The 17,219-nt window shown below is 67.8% G+C and overlaps 4 protein-coding genes across 5 annotated transcripts; 1 reads left to right on the top strand and 3 right to left on the bottom strand.

Annotated features, from left to right (window-relative positions):
- Window positions 1-516: 516 nt before the first annotated feature.
- Window positions 517-2,834, bottom strand: RAB15 (RAB15, member RAS oncogene family). The gene is made up of 7 exons (XM_084522656.1): window positions 2,666-2,834; window positions 2,045-2,105; window positions 1,866-1,926; window positions 1,694-1,771; window positions 1,510-1,599; window positions 1,007-1,072; window positions 517-884 (listed from the first exon to the last, which is right to left on the bottom strand). Exons 1-7 carry the CDS (start codon window positions 2,787-2,789, stop codon window positions 729-731), a joined length of 636 nt encoding a protein of 211 aa, XP_084378782.1. The 5' UTR covers window positions 2,790-2,834; the 3' UTR covers window positions 517-728.
- Window positions 2,835-4,519: 1,685 nt separating this feature from the next.
- On the top strand, window positions 4,520-8,357 carry LOC311438351 (protein farnesyltransferase subunit beta-like). The gene is made up of 12 exons (XM_084522652.1): window positions 4,520-4,639; window positions 5,350-5,414; window positions 5,558-5,630; window positions 5,881-5,972; window positions 6,376-6,522; window positions 6,612-6,695; window positions 6,835-6,921; window positions 7,002-7,131; window positions 7,227-7,359; window positions 7,534-7,645; window positions 7,724-7,838; window positions 7,929-8,357. Exons 1-12 carry the CDS (start codon window positions 4,556-4,558, stop codon window positions 8,028-8,030), a joined length of 1,224 nt encoding a protein of 407 aa, XP_084378778.1. The 5' UTR covers window positions 4,520-4,555; the 3' UTR covers window positions 8,031-8,357.
- MAX (MYC associated factor X) lies at window positions 8,299-11,661 on the bottom strand. 2 transcript variants are annotated; one of them, XM_084522655.1, is made up of 5 exons: window positions 11,475-11,661; window positions 11,301-11,327; window positions 9,829-9,935; window positions 9,293-9,423; window positions 8,299-9,199 (listed from the first exon to the last, which is right to left on the bottom strand). In XM_084522655.1, exons 1-5 carry the CDS (start codon window positions 11,508-11,510, stop codon window positions 9,012-9,014), a joined length of 489 nt encoding a protein of 162 aa, XP_084378781.1. In that variant the 5' UTR covers window positions 11,511-11,661; the 3' UTR covers window positions 8,299-9,011. The 2 variants fall into 2 exon arrangements, with proteins under 2 accessions (XP_084378781.1, XP_084378780.1); XM_084522654.1 differs by having other exon boundaries at window positions 9,293-9,416; window positions 9,828-9,935; window positions 11,475-11,525.
- A 340-nt stretch (window positions 11,662-12,001) lies between these two features.
- On the bottom strand, window positions 12,002-16,935 carry UNC93B1 (unc-93 homolog B1, TLR signaling regulator). Its single transcript, XM_084522651.1, is given in 11 exon segments — window positions 12,002-13,107; window positions 13,609-13,727; window positions 13,899-14,172; window positions 14,251-14,447; window positions 14,450-14,626; window positions 14,700-14,793; window positions 14,894-15,023; window positions 15,091-15,406; window positions 15,514-15,655; window positions 15,739-15,821; window positions 16,835-16,935. Coding segments are annotated over 10 exon segments (1,833 nt in total). The 5' UTR covers window positions 15,814-15,821; window positions 16,835-16,935; the 3' UTR covers window positions 12,002-12,798.
- Between the last annotated feature and the right edge of the window lie 284 nt (window positions 16,936-17,219).

Below are 17,219 nucleotides of genomic sequence, written 5' to 3'. Positions count from 1 at the left end.
AGAGGCAGAGGAAGGCCGGGGCGATGCTCCAAGCCGCCTCAATAATTCACAGCGCCGCGGCGTGGGGCATGGGCGCTGTCCCCGCTGGGGAAAGGGTGCCCCGCACAGCTGGGGCGCTGGGAGATAACGGGGTGCTGGGTGTGCCCGGGGAGGGACGGCTGCCTCCACGCCTCCCCTTCCCCAGCCTGCTGGGACCAGTTGGCCCCGTCCCAGTGCCCACCAGTAGGTTGGTACCCGCTGGTGCCCACCCGTCCCAGTAAGGAACGGCATCCCAGTTCCCACCCATCCCAGTAAGCAGCAGCATCCTGGTGCCCACCACCACCCCAGTTCCCGCTGTTTGATGTCCCTGCGTCCCCCCGGCCATGTCCCCAAGCCAGGAAAAGGGACACCAGCCCGGCCCCTCCATTATTCATCGCCGCTCGGGTTGCCGCGGCCCGGCTGGTGCCGAGGACGCCGCGGTGGCACCGCCGGGGTGACGCCGTCCCGGTGGCACCAGACGAGCCAGCTGGGGAGGTGTGGGGGGGCTCCAGCATCTCCTTTATTGTGGAAACCGAGTGTGCAAAACCGGGGGGCGGGAGGGGGGCGCGGGGTGTGCAAACAGCGCCTGGGACCCCCTCCACGCACGCCAAGGCCCCCCCCACCCCCTCCCCAAAACGGGTCTGGCGGTGGCAGCGGCGGGGAGCCGGGGGGGTTGTGTGTGTATGGGGGGGTGGAGGAACGAACGGGCTTCAACACCAGCAGCTCTTGGGGCTGTCCTGCCCCCCCGGGGGCTGCTGCTCGTCCTCCTCCAGCCGGGCCAGGTCGGGGGGGGCGGCGGCGGCGCGCAGCCCCGCCAGCTCCTTGCGGTGCGCCTGCAGCACCAGCTCCGTCAGCCGCGTGAAGGACTGCGGGGAAAGAGCGGGGTGAGCCCCGGGGGGGGGCCGGGAAGGAGAAGGAGAAGGGGGGGGGGCACCCCCCGGCTGCCTCCCTCCTTTTTTCCTCCCCCCTCTGCTTTGTCCCCGCGCACCTCCTTGATGTTCAGGTTGCTGCAGGCACTTGTTTCGTAGAAGTCCATGCCGTACTCCCTGGCCAGCTGCAAGGCGAGGGCTCGGCGGCGCCGATGTGATTTTGGGGGGTGGGGGGGGGTCGCCCCCTCAACTCCCCCCCGCTTCCAGCCTCCCCCCTCCAGCCCCTCTGCTCCCCGCTGGCACGTGGACAGACGGACGGCAGCGGTCCCGTAGGGTGTGACCCCAGGGCCACGTGCTGGGTGCCGTGGGGGGACAGGGGGGGCATTGGGGGGGGCACTGGGCATTTTGGGGGGCAGACAGGGGGTCCTGGCCACGCTGGAGGTGCAGGAGGGGCTCTGGCTACGGGGGAGACCGCAGGGGGGTCGGGGTCCTTGGCCATGCTGGGAGGGAGCACGGGCGGCCTGGGGTTGCTCGGGGTGCAGGAGGCCCTGGGGGGGGCACCGAGCTTTTTTTTTGAGGGGGGGGCGGCCATGCTGGGGGTGCCTGCCCCCCCCCAGCTCACCTGCAGCCCTTGTTCTTTGGCCACTTGCCTCTTGTGCTCCTCGTCCGCCTTGTTCCCGATGAGGATTTTCTGGACGCCGTCGGGCGCGTACTGGGGGGGTGGGGGTGCGTGCATCATCATCCCACCCCCCCCCCCAAACAAAAACCAGCGTGTCACCACCTCGGCGACCCCCCCAAACCCCCACCTCATCCACGTCGCTGGCCCACTTGACGATGTGCTGGTAGGAGCGCTCGCTGCCGATGTCGTACACCAGGAAGATGCCCTGCGGGAGAGGCGCCGGGGAGGGGGGTGGGGGGCAGCGTTTCCCCCCCCCTCAGCCCTCCCCGTGCCTCAGTTTCCCCCCGCCGTGCCCCTACCTGCGCCCGCCGGTAGTACTGCTTGGTGATGGTCTGGTACCGCTCCTGCCCCGCTGTGTCCCTGGGGATATGGGGGAGGTCGGGGGGGGCCCCATCGCTCTCTCCAGGCCCCGGCCCCACCCCGGGGGTGGGGGGTGGGGGGGCACAACAGGGGGGTGCGGCCCCCCCCAGGCACTCACCAGATCTGGATGCGCACCTTGATGCCGTCCACCTCGATGGTCTTCATCTTGAAGTCCACGCCTGGCCAGGCCGGGGGCACATGGTTTGTTTTTTTTTGGGGGGGGGGATATTTGGGGGCAGGGCTCTGCTCTATGCCCCCCCCCCCCCTCCCGGTGCGCCCCCCGGCCCACGCTGTGCCTCCAAGCGCGGTGCCTCCCCAATTCCCCCCCCCCGGTGCCGGAGCTCTGCGATGCCCCCGGTTACCGGCCGGGCTCCCCGCCGCCTCCCCGCCGCCCCGGTGCCGCCGCTCCCCGCTTTTCCGGTTCCCAGCTGCCCCCAGCTGCCGGCGGTGCCCCCGTTTCCCCGCTTCCCCGGCTCTCCCATCCCCGGTGTCCCCGTTTTCCCAGCGCGGCGCCTCCCCGGTGCCCGCGGCTTCCCCGGCTTCGGGGCGCGGCGGCGGCGGCGGCGGCGGCTCCCCGGTGGTGCCGCGATGCTCCCGGTTTCCCCGTTTTTTCCCCCTTTTTTTTTTTTTTTTTTTTTTTTGTTGTTGTGCTGGGAAAACAGCTCCGCGGCTCTCCCGCTGCCCCCCGCTCCCCGCTGCTCGCCGCTCCCCGCTGCCGCGCGTCCCCCGGGGCCGGTACCGATGGTGGAGATGTGCGCGGGGTGGAACTCGTTGTCGGTGAAGCGGCAGAGCAGGCAGGTCTTGCCCACGCCCGAGTCGCCGAGCAGCAGCAGGCGGAAGAGCACGTCGTACTGCTTGGCCATGGCGGCCCCGCGCCGCCGCCGCCGCCGCCGCCACCGCCGTTACCGGGGGCGGGTTCCTGCGCCGCCGCTCCGGGCGGCCGGGCTGGCACCGGGGCGGAGCGCGGGGATGCGCCGGGGGGACGCGGGGATGCACCCGGGGGGACACCGGGGGGACGCACCGGGAAGCACCGGAGGGGGCACCGGGAGATGCCCCGAGGCACCGGGAGGCAGCGCGGGGCTGCACCGGGGGTGGGGGGGAGCTGGGGGTGCGCTGGGGACCGGAGGGGAGAATCGGGGCTGGAGCAGGGGATGGGGGTGATGGGGGGGGATGCAGCTGGGGGGATGCAGGGATGCAACGGGAGGCACCGAGGGGACACCGGGAGGTGCCCCGGGGCATGGGGGTGAACCAGGGGGGCTACGGGGAAGGGGACGCGTTGGGGGGGACACCCAGGCATGGACCTGGGGACACTTGGGGGTGGGCTTGGAGGTGAGGGACCCAGAGCAGGGCAGCGTGGGGCAGCCCCACATGCAGTAGGGCCTGGCCAAGGGCCTCGTGGTGTGGTGCAGCCTGGTGGTGGCACGAGGAGACGGAGCAGGGCAGCGGTGGTGCAGCCATGCAGTGACGTGGGGCAGAGGCATGGTGCAACGAGGCAGGGCTGCACGCAGCAATGCAACGCCACCGGGACAGTGGCATGGGGAAGCGTCGTGCTCAGCGATGCAGCAGCGCAGCACAGGGCAGTGACACCGTGCAGTGAGGTCATGCAGTGGGGCCACCTGGCAGCACCATGATGTGCAGGTGCAGCGCAGAGCAACACAGCAGAGCGAACGCGGTGCCCCAGCAGTGCAGCACGACACTGTGGTGCCATTGCATGGTGGTGTGACACAGTGCAGCAGTGCGATGGTGCAACATGGAGCAGCCATGCAATGGCACAACACGGTGTAGCTGTGCAATAGTGCAACGCGGTGCAGTATTGCAAACGTGCAACATGGTGTAGTATTGCAAATATGCAACACAGTGCAGCTGTGCAGTGGTGCAATGCGGTACAATATTGCAAATGCACAACACAGTGCAGCTGTGCAGTGGTGCAATGTGGTACAGTAGTGCAATGCAGTGCAGCAGCGCAATGGTACAACACGGCGCAGCTGTGCAATGGTGCACCATGCCCCAGCAGTGCAATGGTGCAACATGTGCAACGATGCAGCTGCGCAACAGTGCAACGTGATGCAACAATGCAATGTGGTGGAACAGCGCAAATGTGCAACATGGAGCATCCATGAAGCGGCGCAACACAGTGCAGCTGTGCAATGGTGCGACGTGGTGCAATGGCACAACATGGAGCAGCCATGCAATGGCACAACACGGTGCAGCTGTGTGACGGTGCAACAGCAACATGGCGCGGCAGTGCAACGGTGCAACATGGCGCAACGTGGCGCAGCTGTGCAATAGCGCAACGTGGTGCAATAGTGCAACACGGCGCAGCAATGCAATGGCACAAGATACAGCAGCCGTGCAACGGCGCGAGAGCGCGACGCGGCCCAGCAGCGCGCTGTCGCGACAGGCTCCGGCGACACGCGGCCGCCGCGCGGCCCGCCATGACGTCACGGCCTCCTATTCCTCGCGAGCGAGCGCGCGCGCGCGCGCCGCTCCCGGAGCCGGGCGGTGGCTACGGGGTGGGCGTGGTCAAGGGGAGGGGGCGTGGCCAAGGCGCGGAGGGGGCGTGGCCGCGTGTTCCCGCCCGGCCGCCGTCGGTCGGCCCCGCTGTGCCCCCGCCCGGGCCGGCCGCAGCATGGCGGGAGCCTGGCCACGGAGCCCCGGCGGGCGGCGGCGGCTGCGGGACGACGGCGTGAGGACACACACCTCCTGCGAGCAGGTACCGGGGGGCACGGGGCCGGGGGGGGTCCGGGCCGGGGGTTTGGGGGGGCTGGGGGCACGGGCACGGAGCTGGGGGGCCGGGGGGTGAAGGGGGTGAAGGGGGTGAAGGGGGTCGGGGCTGGGGGTGGGGGTCTGGGGGGTATGGGGGGGGTCGGGGTCGGGGGTCTGCGGGGTTGAGGGGCGTGGGGAGGGAGCTGGGGGGGCTTGGGGGCTGGGGGGGGTTGGGGTTGTGGGTTTGGGGGCTGGGGGCCAAGGGGTTGGGGGCTGGAGGTAGGGGGCTGGGGGGTGGGGGGCTCAGGGTTGGGGGCTGGGGGCTTGACGGGTGCTGCAAGGAGCTGGGAGGGCAGCGGGTGAAGGGGTGAAGGGGATCGGGGTCTGGGGGCGGAGGGAGCTGTGGAGCCTGGAGCCCGGGGTCCCAGCTCCAAGGGGTATTGGGGCCGGGTGTAAGGGGAGCAGGGGGTGAACGCGCCCCCCACCCCGATCCTGGGATGCCCCCCTCGGGGTGAAAGGCGCCGCCGCTTTGAACCCCGTCTGCGCCTCTTGTGTCAGTGCCCTCAGCCCCCGGGGACTCAGTGTGGGGTGGGGAGGGTTCCGCGAGGCTTTGACCTTAAACCCAAAATGGGTGGAAGCTGCTGGAAGGCGCCGCGGGGCCGGGTTACGGGGTGGCAGCTCCCGGCGGGGCTGACCCCGGTGCTGGGGGTGCCGCAGAGCAAAGTGGAGGACGTCGTGCAGGAGGTGTTCGACGCCTACAAGACCAACCACCACGCCGCGCAGTAAGTCCCCGCGCTGGGAAATTGGGATCAGGATAAAAAACAAGAATTAAGGAGAACAAAAAAAAGCCCAAATTCTGGCTCTGGTGGCTAAAGGGTCCCGGGGCTGGAGCTGGCGGCGCTGCGACGCCCTGCCTGCCTTGCAGATTGGTGCTGCAGCGGGAGAAGCACTTCCACTACCTGAAGAGAGGCCTCCGGCAGCTGAGCGAAGCCTACGAGGTACCGGGCACGGCCCCGGTGTCCTGCCCCGGGGCTCCCCTTCAGCCTCCGGGTGCTGCTTGAATTATCCCCGGGTGTTTCCCACCCCGAATCCCTCGCTGTTGGGTGGCCCCGGGGCAGGCGGAGAGGTGGAGCGGTTCCCGGTGCTGCTTGCGGGTCCCCTTGGCTCGTGCCTGTCCCCACGGGGTGCCCCAGAGCTGTGGGGTTTGGGGGTGCTGCCGGCCCAGCTCCCCACCTCCTGTCCCCGCAGTGTCTGGACGCCAGCCGCCCCTGGCTCTGCTACTGGATCCTGCACAGCTTGGAGCTGCTGGAGGAGCCCATCCCCGACGCGGTCGCCTCTGAGTAAGTCCCCCCCAGGTCCTGGGGGGCACCGGGACCCCCGCCCCGAGCTGGGTCCAACCCACAGCTGCGCCCACGTGAGCCCGGAGGTGCCCGCTCCCCTGTCTGCCAGGGCCACCTCCCGCCATCCCCGTGGCCCTGGCGCCGGCACAAAAGTGCTTTGTGTCCCTCGGGGCTGTCAATGCCACCATTCTTGCCGGCCGGCACGGCTCGTGCTGACTTGTGACAGAGGGGGGAGAGAGGGGACCTGGCTTCAGCCTCCTGGGGGGGACGGCGGGGGCTGTCCCCTTCTCCCACGCTCAGGTGGGGGACCCGTCGCCCACGGTGGTGGCTCGTCCTCCAGCCCACCCCAAATCGGTGGCTGTTTTGGGGTCCCCCTCCCCAGCTGTTCCTCTCGTCCCCGCAGCGTCTGCCAGTTCCTGAGCCGCTGCCAGAGCCCCCACGGCGGCTTCGGGGGGGGCCCCGGGCAGCACCCCCACCTCGCCCCGACCTACGCCGCCGTCAACGCGCTCTGCATCATCGGCACCGAGGAGGCGTTCGGCGTCATCGACAGGTAGAGCGGGGGGCCGGCATGGCACGACGTGGGGGCTGCAGCGGGGTGGGGGCCAGCTCGGTGCTGCCCCTCGTCCCCACATCCCGCAGGAAGAAGCTCCTGGAGTACCTGCAGGCGCTGAAGCAGCCCGACGGCTCCTTCCTCATGCACATCGGCGGCGAGGTGGACGTCAGGTGGGTGAGCGCCCCGCAGCGGGTCTCTGCCCCGTTCCCCCTCCCCAATGCAGTGCGGGGTGAGCCCCGCGGAGCCCCCCCCGGGGCTGTGGGGACGGGGCGGGCGCCCCCCGCAGCCCCCAGCCCCCTTTTCCCGCAGGAGCGCCTACTGCGCCGCCGCGGTGGCGTCGCTCACCAACATCCTCACCCCTGCGCTCTTCGCCGGGACGGCCGAGTGGATCGCGAGGTGAGGAGCCGGCCGGGGGGGTGCAGGGGACGTTGTGTCCCCCCGCTGTGGGTGCCGTCCTCATTTTCACCCCTGTGCAGGTGCCAGAACTGGGAGGGAGGCATCGGTGGGGTGCCGGGCATGGAAGCCCACGGCGGGTACACCTTCTGCGGCGTGGCGGCGCTGGTTATCCTGAAGAAGGAGCAGCTGCTGAACCTGCGCAGCTTGCTGGTGAGAGTTTTGGGGGCGCCCCGGGGTGCTGGGGAGGGGGATGGGGTGTCCCCGTCCTCACGGTGCCACCCGCTGCCCCCTGTCCCCCCCCGCAGCACTGGGTGACCAGCCGGCAGATGCGCTTCGAGGGCGGCTTCCAGGGCCGCTGCAACAAGCTGGTGGACGGCTGCTACTCCTTCTGGCAGGCCGGGCTGCTGCCCCTGCTGCACCACGCGCTGCACGCGCAGGGTGAGCTGCGGCTGTGGGGAGGGGAGAAATAGCTGGTGGGCTCCCCCGAAGGCTTTTTTTGGGGCAGAAACGGGCCTGTGGGCAAGCGTTCTGGTGTTTCCCGGGGCGGGGGAGGTTTGCTCTCGTCCTGAGGCCAACCCCAGAGGTGTTTCAGCGCCTACCTTGCCCCCGCAGACGACGCGGCGCTCGGCATGACGCGCTGGATGTTCGACCAGGCGGCGCTGCAGGAGTACATCCTCCTGTGCTGCCAGTGCCCGGCCGGCGGGCTGCTCGACAAGCCGGGAAAGTGAGTATCGAGGCAGGGTGGGGGCAGCCTCGCGCCCCCAGCCCCATTAACTCAGCGCCCTCGGGTTCCCCTCGCCAGGTCCCGGGATTTTTACCACACCTGCTACTGCCTGAGCGGGCTGGCCATCGCCCAGCACTTCGGCAGCGGCAACCTCCACCAGGAGGTGGTCCTGGGCGTCCCCGAAAACCGCCTGGTAGGTGCTGGCATCGCAGGGGGGGTGCTGTAGGGTGGGCAGGGCACCCCCGCGGGCCTTTCTCAGGCGCCTTCTCCTCCCCTCTGGCAGCAGCCCACGCACCCCGTCTACAACATCCACCCGGAGAAGGTGGTGAAGGCGGTGCTGCACTTCTCGCAGCAGCCCGTGCCCGGCCTGGAGGCGGCGGGGTAAGGGCCCCGCTCCTTTCGGACGGCGCGGCCGAGCAGAGCGAGGTCCTCAGGGTGCTAGCCAGACCAAAAACTAAAAAAAAAAGCTGCCGCCGCCCTCCCGGCGGGAGCTGAGGGCACCAATAAAAAGCAGAGCTGCCGCCCGCCCTCGGCTGTGCGCGGGGCGAGGGGGAGCGCGGAGCCAGCCCCGACCCCGCGCCGCCCCCTCCCCGACGCGCAGGGAGCTGCGGCCCCCCCCCAAGAAGAGGCAGCCACCACGGGGAAGGATAAAATAAGTTTTTTTGTTTTTATTATTTATAGTCTTATAGTAAAGGGAAGCCTTAACTTGCAAGACGACTCTGGGCAGTATGTACAACATACTTTTAGATCCATGGAATGAACGGCGTTAAAAGGGGGGGGGGGAATGGGACGGGACGGGGTCACCTACGGGGGGGGGGCGGTTCAGAAAATGACACGAGGGTGGGAGGAAAAGGGGCTGGGGGATGCGTGGGGAGGAGGGGAGGTGGGGGCCGGGGAAGGACGCAGACCACCCAGCCCGAGCCCTGCAGCTCTGTGCCGTGGAGGGCGGTGGGCGCCGTCCCCGCGGCGCGGCGGGGGCCAGGTGGAATTGCACAGGCAGAAAATAAATAGCGAGACCCCCCCGCGGGCGGGTGGGGGACGGGGGCTGCCCGTCTCCTGCACAGCCTGGCGCTCAGCTCTGGGCTGCGGTGGTCCCTGGGTATAAATAGAAATGCTCATATAAAATCGAAGAGGAGGTGTTGGGGGGTTGGGGAGGGGCGCGGAGAGGGGGGCTCGCTAGCGGCGGGGGGGCAGTGGGGGCATCTCCGCGCGGTCCCCAGGCCCCCCCAAATCCGTCGGGGCGCTGGGGGGGCTGCGAGGCCGCAGTCCGAGAGGCCCCGAGGAGAGAAGGACGAGTCCTTACGGGGCCAGCGGGAGGGCGCAGGCCCCGGCGCGGGGGCGGCAGTGGCGGCGGGCGGGGGGGGGCCTAGCTGGCCTCCATGCGCAGCTTCTTCCTGCTCTGCGGCTCCTCGGGCTCCGAATCGGAGCTGGAGTCGGAGCCGCCGTCGAAAGCGGAGATGGCGCTGCCCTTGGGGTTGGTGTAGAGGCTGTTGTCCGACGAGGGGTAGTTGGCCTGCAGCTGGGCGCTCGACCGGGCCTTCTCCAGGGCGCGCACTGCGAGGCAGGGCCAGGATATGTCACCCCGGGGGGTGCCACCGTGTCCCCGTCCCCCCCCCCTTTTTTCCCCCGGCGCGCAGCCCCGCTCACCTTGCTGCTCCAGCAGCGCGTTCTGCCGCTTGAGGTCGTCGATGTCCTGCTGGTGCGTGTGGTTTTTCCGGCGCATGTACTGGATGTACTCTGTGGCTTTGTCCAGGATTTGGGCCCGGGATGCCTGTAGCAATAGTGGGAAGCGGGCACGGGGCGAAATAAAGACCTCGGCTCGGCGGGGCAGCTGCTGCGGGCTCCCCTGCTGCAGCAGCGGGGGTTTTGCCGCGTGGAAGCACAGCGGGATGCCCCCCGCTCCTCTCGGGGACCCTACGCAGATCCCCAGGGGGTGGGCACCCCGCAGGGGCCACGCTTTTGGGGATGCCACCACCCTTGTGGCTGCACTGTCACATTTCTGCCCCGGCTGTGACATCGCCCTGCCCATGCCAAGCCCTCGGCCCGGTGCCGTTGGGCCGGGCGAGGCAGGAGGAGGAAGCAAAGCCACCTGAGGTGGGGAGGGGGGGCAGGGAGAGAAGCTGGAGCACCCAAAAACACGCTCCACCCCCCCCCAGCCCTGCACCGCGCTCCACAACCTCACCTTCTCTCCCTGCAGGGAGGGCACGGAGTCCCGCAGGCTGTGGAAGCTGTCCTTGATGTGGTCCCGCCGCTTGCGCTCCAGCGCGTTGTGGTGGGCTCGTTTGTCTGCCTGCGAGGGGGGGGGACGGGGACGGGGACGGACAGACAGACGGACACGGCGTGTGACCCCGGGTCACGGGGTGTGTGCGGGGAGGGGTCACGGGGCCGCCCCGGCAGCGCTTTCGGTTTCCCCGTGGCACGGCACGGCCCGTGGGTGGCTTCCTGCTGCAGGGGGAAGCGCTGGAGCCTGCAGCGGAGCCGGGGGGGCCCCGGCTGGGGGCGGCCCTAAAAGGGGGGCAGCAGCTTTGCCACCCCCCTCCCCCCCCCCATGACACTCACGCCCTTACCCTCAAGAAGAAAAAGGCACAACCACCTCATATCCCCCCACATCCCGTGCACCCCCAAAAGAGCCAGTGTTGGCTGTCCCAGCCCCCTGTTGTGGGATCCCCTTTAAACAGCCCCGCCCCCAGGACACAAACCCCATGGGCACCCTCCCACCAGTCAGTGCTCCCTGGGCAGAACCCTCAGATCCCCCCTGAACACCCTCTTCACCCCAAAGCCACCACCCCACAGGCATCCCCATAACCCAACATAGCCTCCAGATCCCCCCCAATACAGCCCCTGGATCCCCCCCCCACACCTCCCCAAATAACAGCCCCAAGTTCCCCCATAATCCCAGACCTGCCCCAGCCCACCCTAATAGCAGGGCCCCCAGGCCCCCCCACCTCCCCAATACCACCCCCACCCCCCTAATAACCCCCCCCCAAATAGCAGACCCCCCAACTCCAATAGCAGAGCCCTCAGATCTCCCCCCCCAACACCCCCCTCCCTAATAGCACCCCCTAGAGCCCCCCTCAATAGCAGATCCCCAATCCCCATAAACACCCTCTAGATCCTCCCACCCCCTTGACACCACCCCTCCAGACGCCCCCCAATATCAGAACCCCCAGATCCCCCCCAAACACCCCCTAGACCTCCCAATACCCCCCCAGGCCCCCCCCCAATACCTACCCAGAGCCCTCCAACTCCTTCAGGCCTCCCCCAGACTCACCCAATACCCCTCTAACCCCCCTTCAGCACCCCCAGACCCCCCCAATACCCCCTAGCCCCCCCCAACACCCTCCAAGCCCCCCTAACACCCCTCCAGACCCCTCCTACCCCCCCTAGACCCCCCTCAACCCCCCCCAGACCCCTCCAACCCCCTTCAGGCCCCCCTAACACCCCCCAGACCCCCTCCCAATCCCCCTCAGACCCCCCAACACCCCCCAGACCCCTCCAATCCCCTCTCAACCCCCCTAGCACCCTCCAGACCACCTTCCAATCCCCCTCAGCCCCCCCTAACACCCCCCCAGACCCCTCCAACCCCCTCTCAACACCTCTCAACCCCCCCAGACCCCTCCAACCCCCCTCCAACCCCCCCCACCCCCCCCCGTACCGCTGACTGGAAGCGGGGCTGCTCCTCCTGAGGGGGCCGCAGGCCGAAGGAGGGGGGGGGGTGCGGAAGGAGGCGTGTGGGGGGGGGAGGGAGAGAAACCAAGCGTTACCGCTCCGCCACCGGCACCACCAGCACCCGGGCAGCGTCGGGGGCCGCGGGGAGCGGCGGACTCACGTCGCTCTCCACCTCGATGTCGTCGTTGTCGCTCATCGCTGCCGGCCGGGGAGCCGCGGGCCGCGCCGCCACAACAACAGCGCGCAGCGCGCCTGCGCCGCGCGGCCCCGCCCGCCCTGCCCGCGCGCGGGGCGTTGTGGGGCGGGGAGTCCGCAGAGGGAGCGCGGGGAGGGGAAAGGGAGGGGCGGGGGCTGTGTCGGGGGACTACAGCTCCCAGAAGGCAGCGCGGCGCGGCGCGCGTTGCCCGCTGGGAGTTGTAGTCCCCCAGCCTGCATGCGGGAGGCGGGCTGGAGCGCCGCGCCCGCTGCCTCATGGAGGGCGGCGGGGGCGCCGCGAGGCGAAGGCAGCGGGAGGCGGCCTCGGGGGCGGCTCTGTGGGGCCGGGGGGCGGTGTCTCGGGAAAGGGGAGGAAAGAGGGGGTGTGGGAAGGTGTCCGAGGGGTTTGGAGGTGTGAGGGGTTTGGGGTTTTGGTAGGGGTTTGGGGTTTCTGAGGGGATTTGGGGTTTTTGCGGGGTTTGGGATCTCTGAGGGGATTTGGGATTTCTGAGAGGGGTTGGGTTTTTTGCGGGGATTTGGGATCTTTGTAGGGATTTGGGGTTTCTGGGGGGTTGGGATATCTGAGGGGATTTGGGGTTTTTGCAGGGGTTTGGGATTTTTGCAGGAGGTTGGGATTTCTAAGGGAGTTTGGGATTTCTTTAGGGTTTTGGGTTTCTGAGGGGACTCGGGATTTTTGCATGGATTTGGGATTTTTTGTGGGGTTTGGGATTCCTGGAGGCGATTTGGGATTTTTGCAGGGTTTGGGACTTCTGGGGATTTGGGGTGTCTCTGGAGATTTGGGCTTTCCGCAGGGATTTGGGATTTCTGTGAGGTTTTGGGCTTTCTGAGGGATTTGGGATTTTTGTGGGGAACGGGTATTCTGTGGAGATTTAGGATGCCTGTGGGGATTTGGGCTTTCTGAGGGGTTTGGGATGGCTGTGGGGATTTAGGATTTCCATGCAAATTTGGGTTTGCTGTGGTGCTTTGGAATCTCTGTGGGATTTGGGATTTCTGCGGGGATTTGGGCTTTTTGAGGGGTTTGGGATACCTACAGGGATTTGGGCTTTTTGAGGGGTTTGGGATACCTACAGGGATTTAGGATTTCTGTGGGGATTTGGGCTTTTTGAGGGGTTTGGGATTCCTACAGGGATTTAGGATTTCTGTGGGGATTTAGGATTCCCATGGGAATTTGGGCTTTCTGCAGGACTTGGGCTTTGCTGTGAAGATTTGGGCTTTCTGTGGGACTTGGGCTTTCTGTGGGATTTGAGCTTTTCAGGCGCAGCCCACATCTAACCCATCCTCTCCCTCTCGTCTTTCGGCAGCTTGTCCCCGCCGTCGGCCTCGGCCGGGTGCCGGTGGTTGTCCTCCTCCTCCTCCTCCTCCTCATCGTCACCATCCCGGCGGCGGCTCGCCCCCTCGTCCTCGGAAGCGGTCTCGTCGGAGTCGTCGTCCTCCAGGTAGCGGTAGCCCTTCATCTTGTGGCGCGGGCGGGGGATGCGGGGCAGGCGGTAGGCCACGCGCTGCGCCAGCTTGCGCTCCATCCACAGGTAGGAGCCGGCCGCCAGCCCCAGCGCCAGCAGCATGATGGACAGCTTGGCCTGCGGGACGGAAGCGCTCAGCGGCCCGCCGGCCCCGCGCGCCACGGGATCACAGAATCACAGAATCACAGAATTTCTAGGTTGGAAGAGACCTCAAGGTCATCGAGTCCAACCTCTACCTAACGCTAGCAGTCCCCACTAAACCATATCCCTAAGTTCTACATCTAAACGTCTTTTAAAGACTTCCAGGGATGGTGACTCCACCACTTCCCTGGGCAGCCTGTTCCAGTGCCTCACAACCCTTTCAGTAAAGAAGCTCTTCCTAACATCTAACATAAAACTCCCCTGGTGCAACTTAAGCCCATTCCCCCTCGTCCTGTCACCAGGCACGTGGGAGAACAGACCAATCCCCACCTCACTACAGCCTCCTTTAAGGTATCTGTAGAGAGCGATAAGGTCGCCCCTGAGCCTCCTCTTCTCCAGGCTGAGCAAGCCCAGCTCCCTCAGCCGCTCCTCGTAGGACTTGTTCTCCAGAATCTGGGATCTCCCGTCCCTGCTCACCTTCATGGGCAGCCCCGACCACAGGTAGACGGTGAAGATGGCCAGCGCCTGCCACCAGTGGTAGATGGTGAAGACGAAGTCTTGGCGCTCTTTGTCCTCGTACAGCATGCCCAGGAGGACTGCGGGAGGAGACGGGTGCGGGGTGTCAGTGTCCCCGTCCCGTGCCGGGGTCCCCTCTCCAGGCACTGCGTGTGCCCACCGCCAAGCTGAGGTGCCGGGGGTCACGAGGAGAGCACAACCTGGTCACACCAGGGGACACGAAGCTGTGGTGGCACCTTCCCGGTACTCACTGCTAATGCCGGTCTTGTTGAGGGCGCTGCCCATGCCCCAGAGCACAGCTATGGAGTAGAGCAGTGGCGCCTGCACCACGTGCCGGGGTTCGGGTGCCCAGCAGAAGAGCGTCACCAGGATGGCGGCGTGGACGAAGGCTCCGGCCAGCAGCGGGCACTGCCGCCGCAGGCGCAGCGTGCAGAGGGCCAGGCTGGAGCAGGCGGAGGCGGAGAAGCCGTAGGCCATGAGGAGGTACGCCAGCTTCTCCAGCCCCAGGGCGCACACGCCGTAGTTCTGCAGCGAGGACAGGCTTAGCGTCACCCGGCCACGCCGTCCCCCTGCGGCCACCCCGATCCCGACCCCGCGCCGTACCAGGGAGAAGCCTGTGCAGACGAAGAGCACCTCGAAGCCGCTGTAGATGAAGAAGGGGAGGAGGTGGCGGAGGCGGTAGTCCCGCATGTGCTTGAAGGGCAGCTGGAAGATGTTCCCCCAGCCGATGCTGCGCAGGTCGATCTCCTCGGTGGGCCGGTAAGCCGAGCCGCACAGCAGCAGGACCTGACGGTGGCAGTGGCCGGTGAGGTGCCGGTGGCCACCAGGCCCTTCCCTCCTGGCCCCGCACTCACCACCAGCATGGCCAGGAAGGCGGCCGCCATCAGGACGCTCTCCACGATGATGAGGTTGACGCTGCGGGGCAGGCTGTGCAGCACCGTCTTGTTGAAGCCGGGCAGCGTGCCGTGGCTCAGCGTCCCTGCGGGGTGCACGCCGCGGCTCAGCGCCCAGCGGGACGGCGCCTGCCACCCCGAGTCGCCCCCTGCGCTCACCGCAGTGCTTCACCCCGTACAGCGTGTGGTTGAGCTGGTAGAGGTAGTTGTTGAGGAAGAAGAGCATGGGCATCTGCGCGCAGACAAAGCTCAGCTGCGGGACACGGAGCAGGGGGGGCGCTCAGCCTCAAGCTGTCCCCTGTGTCCCCCCCCCTAGTCCCTAATCCCCCACCACGCGCCCCACCGGCCCTCACGTGGAAGCAGGCGTAGAAGATGGTCTGGAAGACGACGACGTAGGTGCTGCAGGCGCCCCGCGGTGCTTGCCGCTGCTCCTGCACGTGCTCCTCCTTGTAGTTGGCGTACTCGTAGTACTTCTGTGCCATCCTGCAGCGGAACGCGGGGGTCAGCCCGCACCCCGACCCCCCCTGCCACCCGCCCCCCCGCTGCCTACCGCGTGATGTAGTGGCCCACGGAGGCCCAGAGGGGCACGATGGCCACCCCGATGGCAACGGCGGAGGGCACCAGCGTGAAGTAGCGCTCCCAGTAGTTGCTGGAGACGAAGAGGGCGTAGATCCCCACGGCCAGGAACATGGTCCACTTGGTGCCAAAGAAGCGGATGAGGACGGGCGTGTAGAGCAGCGCCGCCACCGGCGTGACGTTGATGCCCATCAGCACCTTGCGGTCGATGTCCTCCAGCTCCATGTTGCTGTACTTCACCTCCCGGTACGTCTCGTCGTAGTGCAGGATGAGCTGCATCTGCAGCAGGCCTGGGGGGGCCCCGAGTGGCCGTCACACCGCTGCCCCTCTACCAAGGGGGGGTCCCCAAAGAGCTGTGGGTCACCAAGGGGGGATCCCCAAGGGGTTGGGGCCGTACCCAGGTAGACGCCGTAGGTGAGCGTGGCGGCCAGGCTGGCGGCCAGCACGTTCTTCACCACGCCGAGGCGCTTGCGGCGGAAATATTTCTGCTCCTCCTCCTCCTCGTTGTACTCGGGGTGCGTCCCCACCACGTCGTCCAGCTGCGGGCACCCCCACGGTCATCCCTCAGGGTGCCACCACAAGTGGGGAGCCCCCCCTGTGGCCTCACGTGCCCCCTCCTCACCTGCACCTCGGCGCCCAGCCCCTCGCCCGCCGCCAACTTGGCCGCATCCTGGCAGCAGCTGGGGTCTTCCTCCATCGCTGCGTCTGTGGGGCGGCCCGGGGGTGTCAGGGGGCTGCCACGTGTGTCCCGCACCCCAAAATCCTACACTTGAGCCTGGCACCCCAAAACCTTGTTTTGCTTGTGCCCTGCATCCCCAGACCCTGCACCCACATGATTTGCACCCCCACATCCAGCACCCCATAACCCTGCACCCATCACTCCTCTGTCCCCACACACTGCACCCCCAAACCCCACACCCCTGCGCTGGGCACCCCCAGGCCCTGCACCCCCAAACATTGCACCCTGCACCCCGAAACCCTGCACCTTTTTGCAGGGTACCCCCAAACCCAGCACCCCCAAACACCCCTTCTTTCTCCACCCTCACACTCTGCACCCCAAAACCCTGCGCCCCCGGACCCGGCACCCCAAAGCCCTGCGCCCTCCATCCCCGAACCCTGAGCCCGTTTTCTCTCCATCCTCACGCCGTGCGCCCCCAAACCCCGCACCCTCGTGCCCCGCACCCCCAAGCCCCGCACTGGGCACCCCAAACCCCGCACCCCGTTCCCCCAGCCCCGTGCCCCCGGTACCGGCACCCCGGACCCGCCGCCGCGCTCGGGCCGGCCGGGGCGGAGCCGCCGCCGCTTCCTCTTTCGGACGGGGCGGGCGGGACCGGGGGCGTTTAAAGGAGCCGCACCGGGACCCCCCCGCGCCCCCAAACCACCCCCTGCTGCCCCCCAGCTCCCCAACCCTCTGCCACCCCGATTTGGGGCGATGTCTGAGGGTGCAGCCCCCCACTCTGCCCCCCACCCCAAATGTGGGTGCCCACCACCTCCCAGGACACGCAGCCCCCTCTGTCTGGGTCTGTGGGGGCAGAGCTGGACCCCCCCCTGTTTTTTCCATCCCCTGGGGGCCACGCAGAGCGTCCCCACCCTGGGCATGTCCCAACTCGGGGTGCGGGGCCCCAGGGCGCACCCAGGTGCCACGAACCCCAATGTCCCCGCAGGTGTCCCCAACAGGGGGGTGGCTGCCAGCACCCCCGCACCACCCCGCTGCTCACCGAGAGGGGGGCACGGGCTGGGAGGGTCCCACAGCGAGGTGGGGGCGCCTCCATCACGGCACCGGTTTGGGGTGAATCCGTGCCCCTTTTGGGGTTTGCGCTCCCCGGGATCTGGGGAGCATCGCCGTGGGGCTGAGCACGGCGCAGCGCATGGGGCAGGGCTGCTGCCTTCCTGTTTACGAAGCGGGGTAATTAATTAGGGCGTGCGGGGAGTTTGGCAGAGGGGAGGCGGGCATGGGGCGAGCTCACCCCAGTGGCGATGGGGTGGCAGCGGGCAGCCCTATGGATGGGGTCAGGGGCTGGCTGGTGGCGTGTCCCCGTGGGGTCCCCATGGGTCAGGGTGGCCCTAGGGGACAGGATGAGCGGTGTCAGTGGGTCGGGGCGA

Source organism: Aythya ferina (assembly GCF_964211825.1).
Source record: "Aythya ferina genome assembly, chromosome: 5".
Taxonomy (NCBI): Eukaryota; Metazoa; Chordata; class Aves; order Anseriformes; family Anatidae; genus Aythya; species Aythya ferina.
This window is presented reverse-complemented; position numbering and strand designations above follow the sequence as displayed.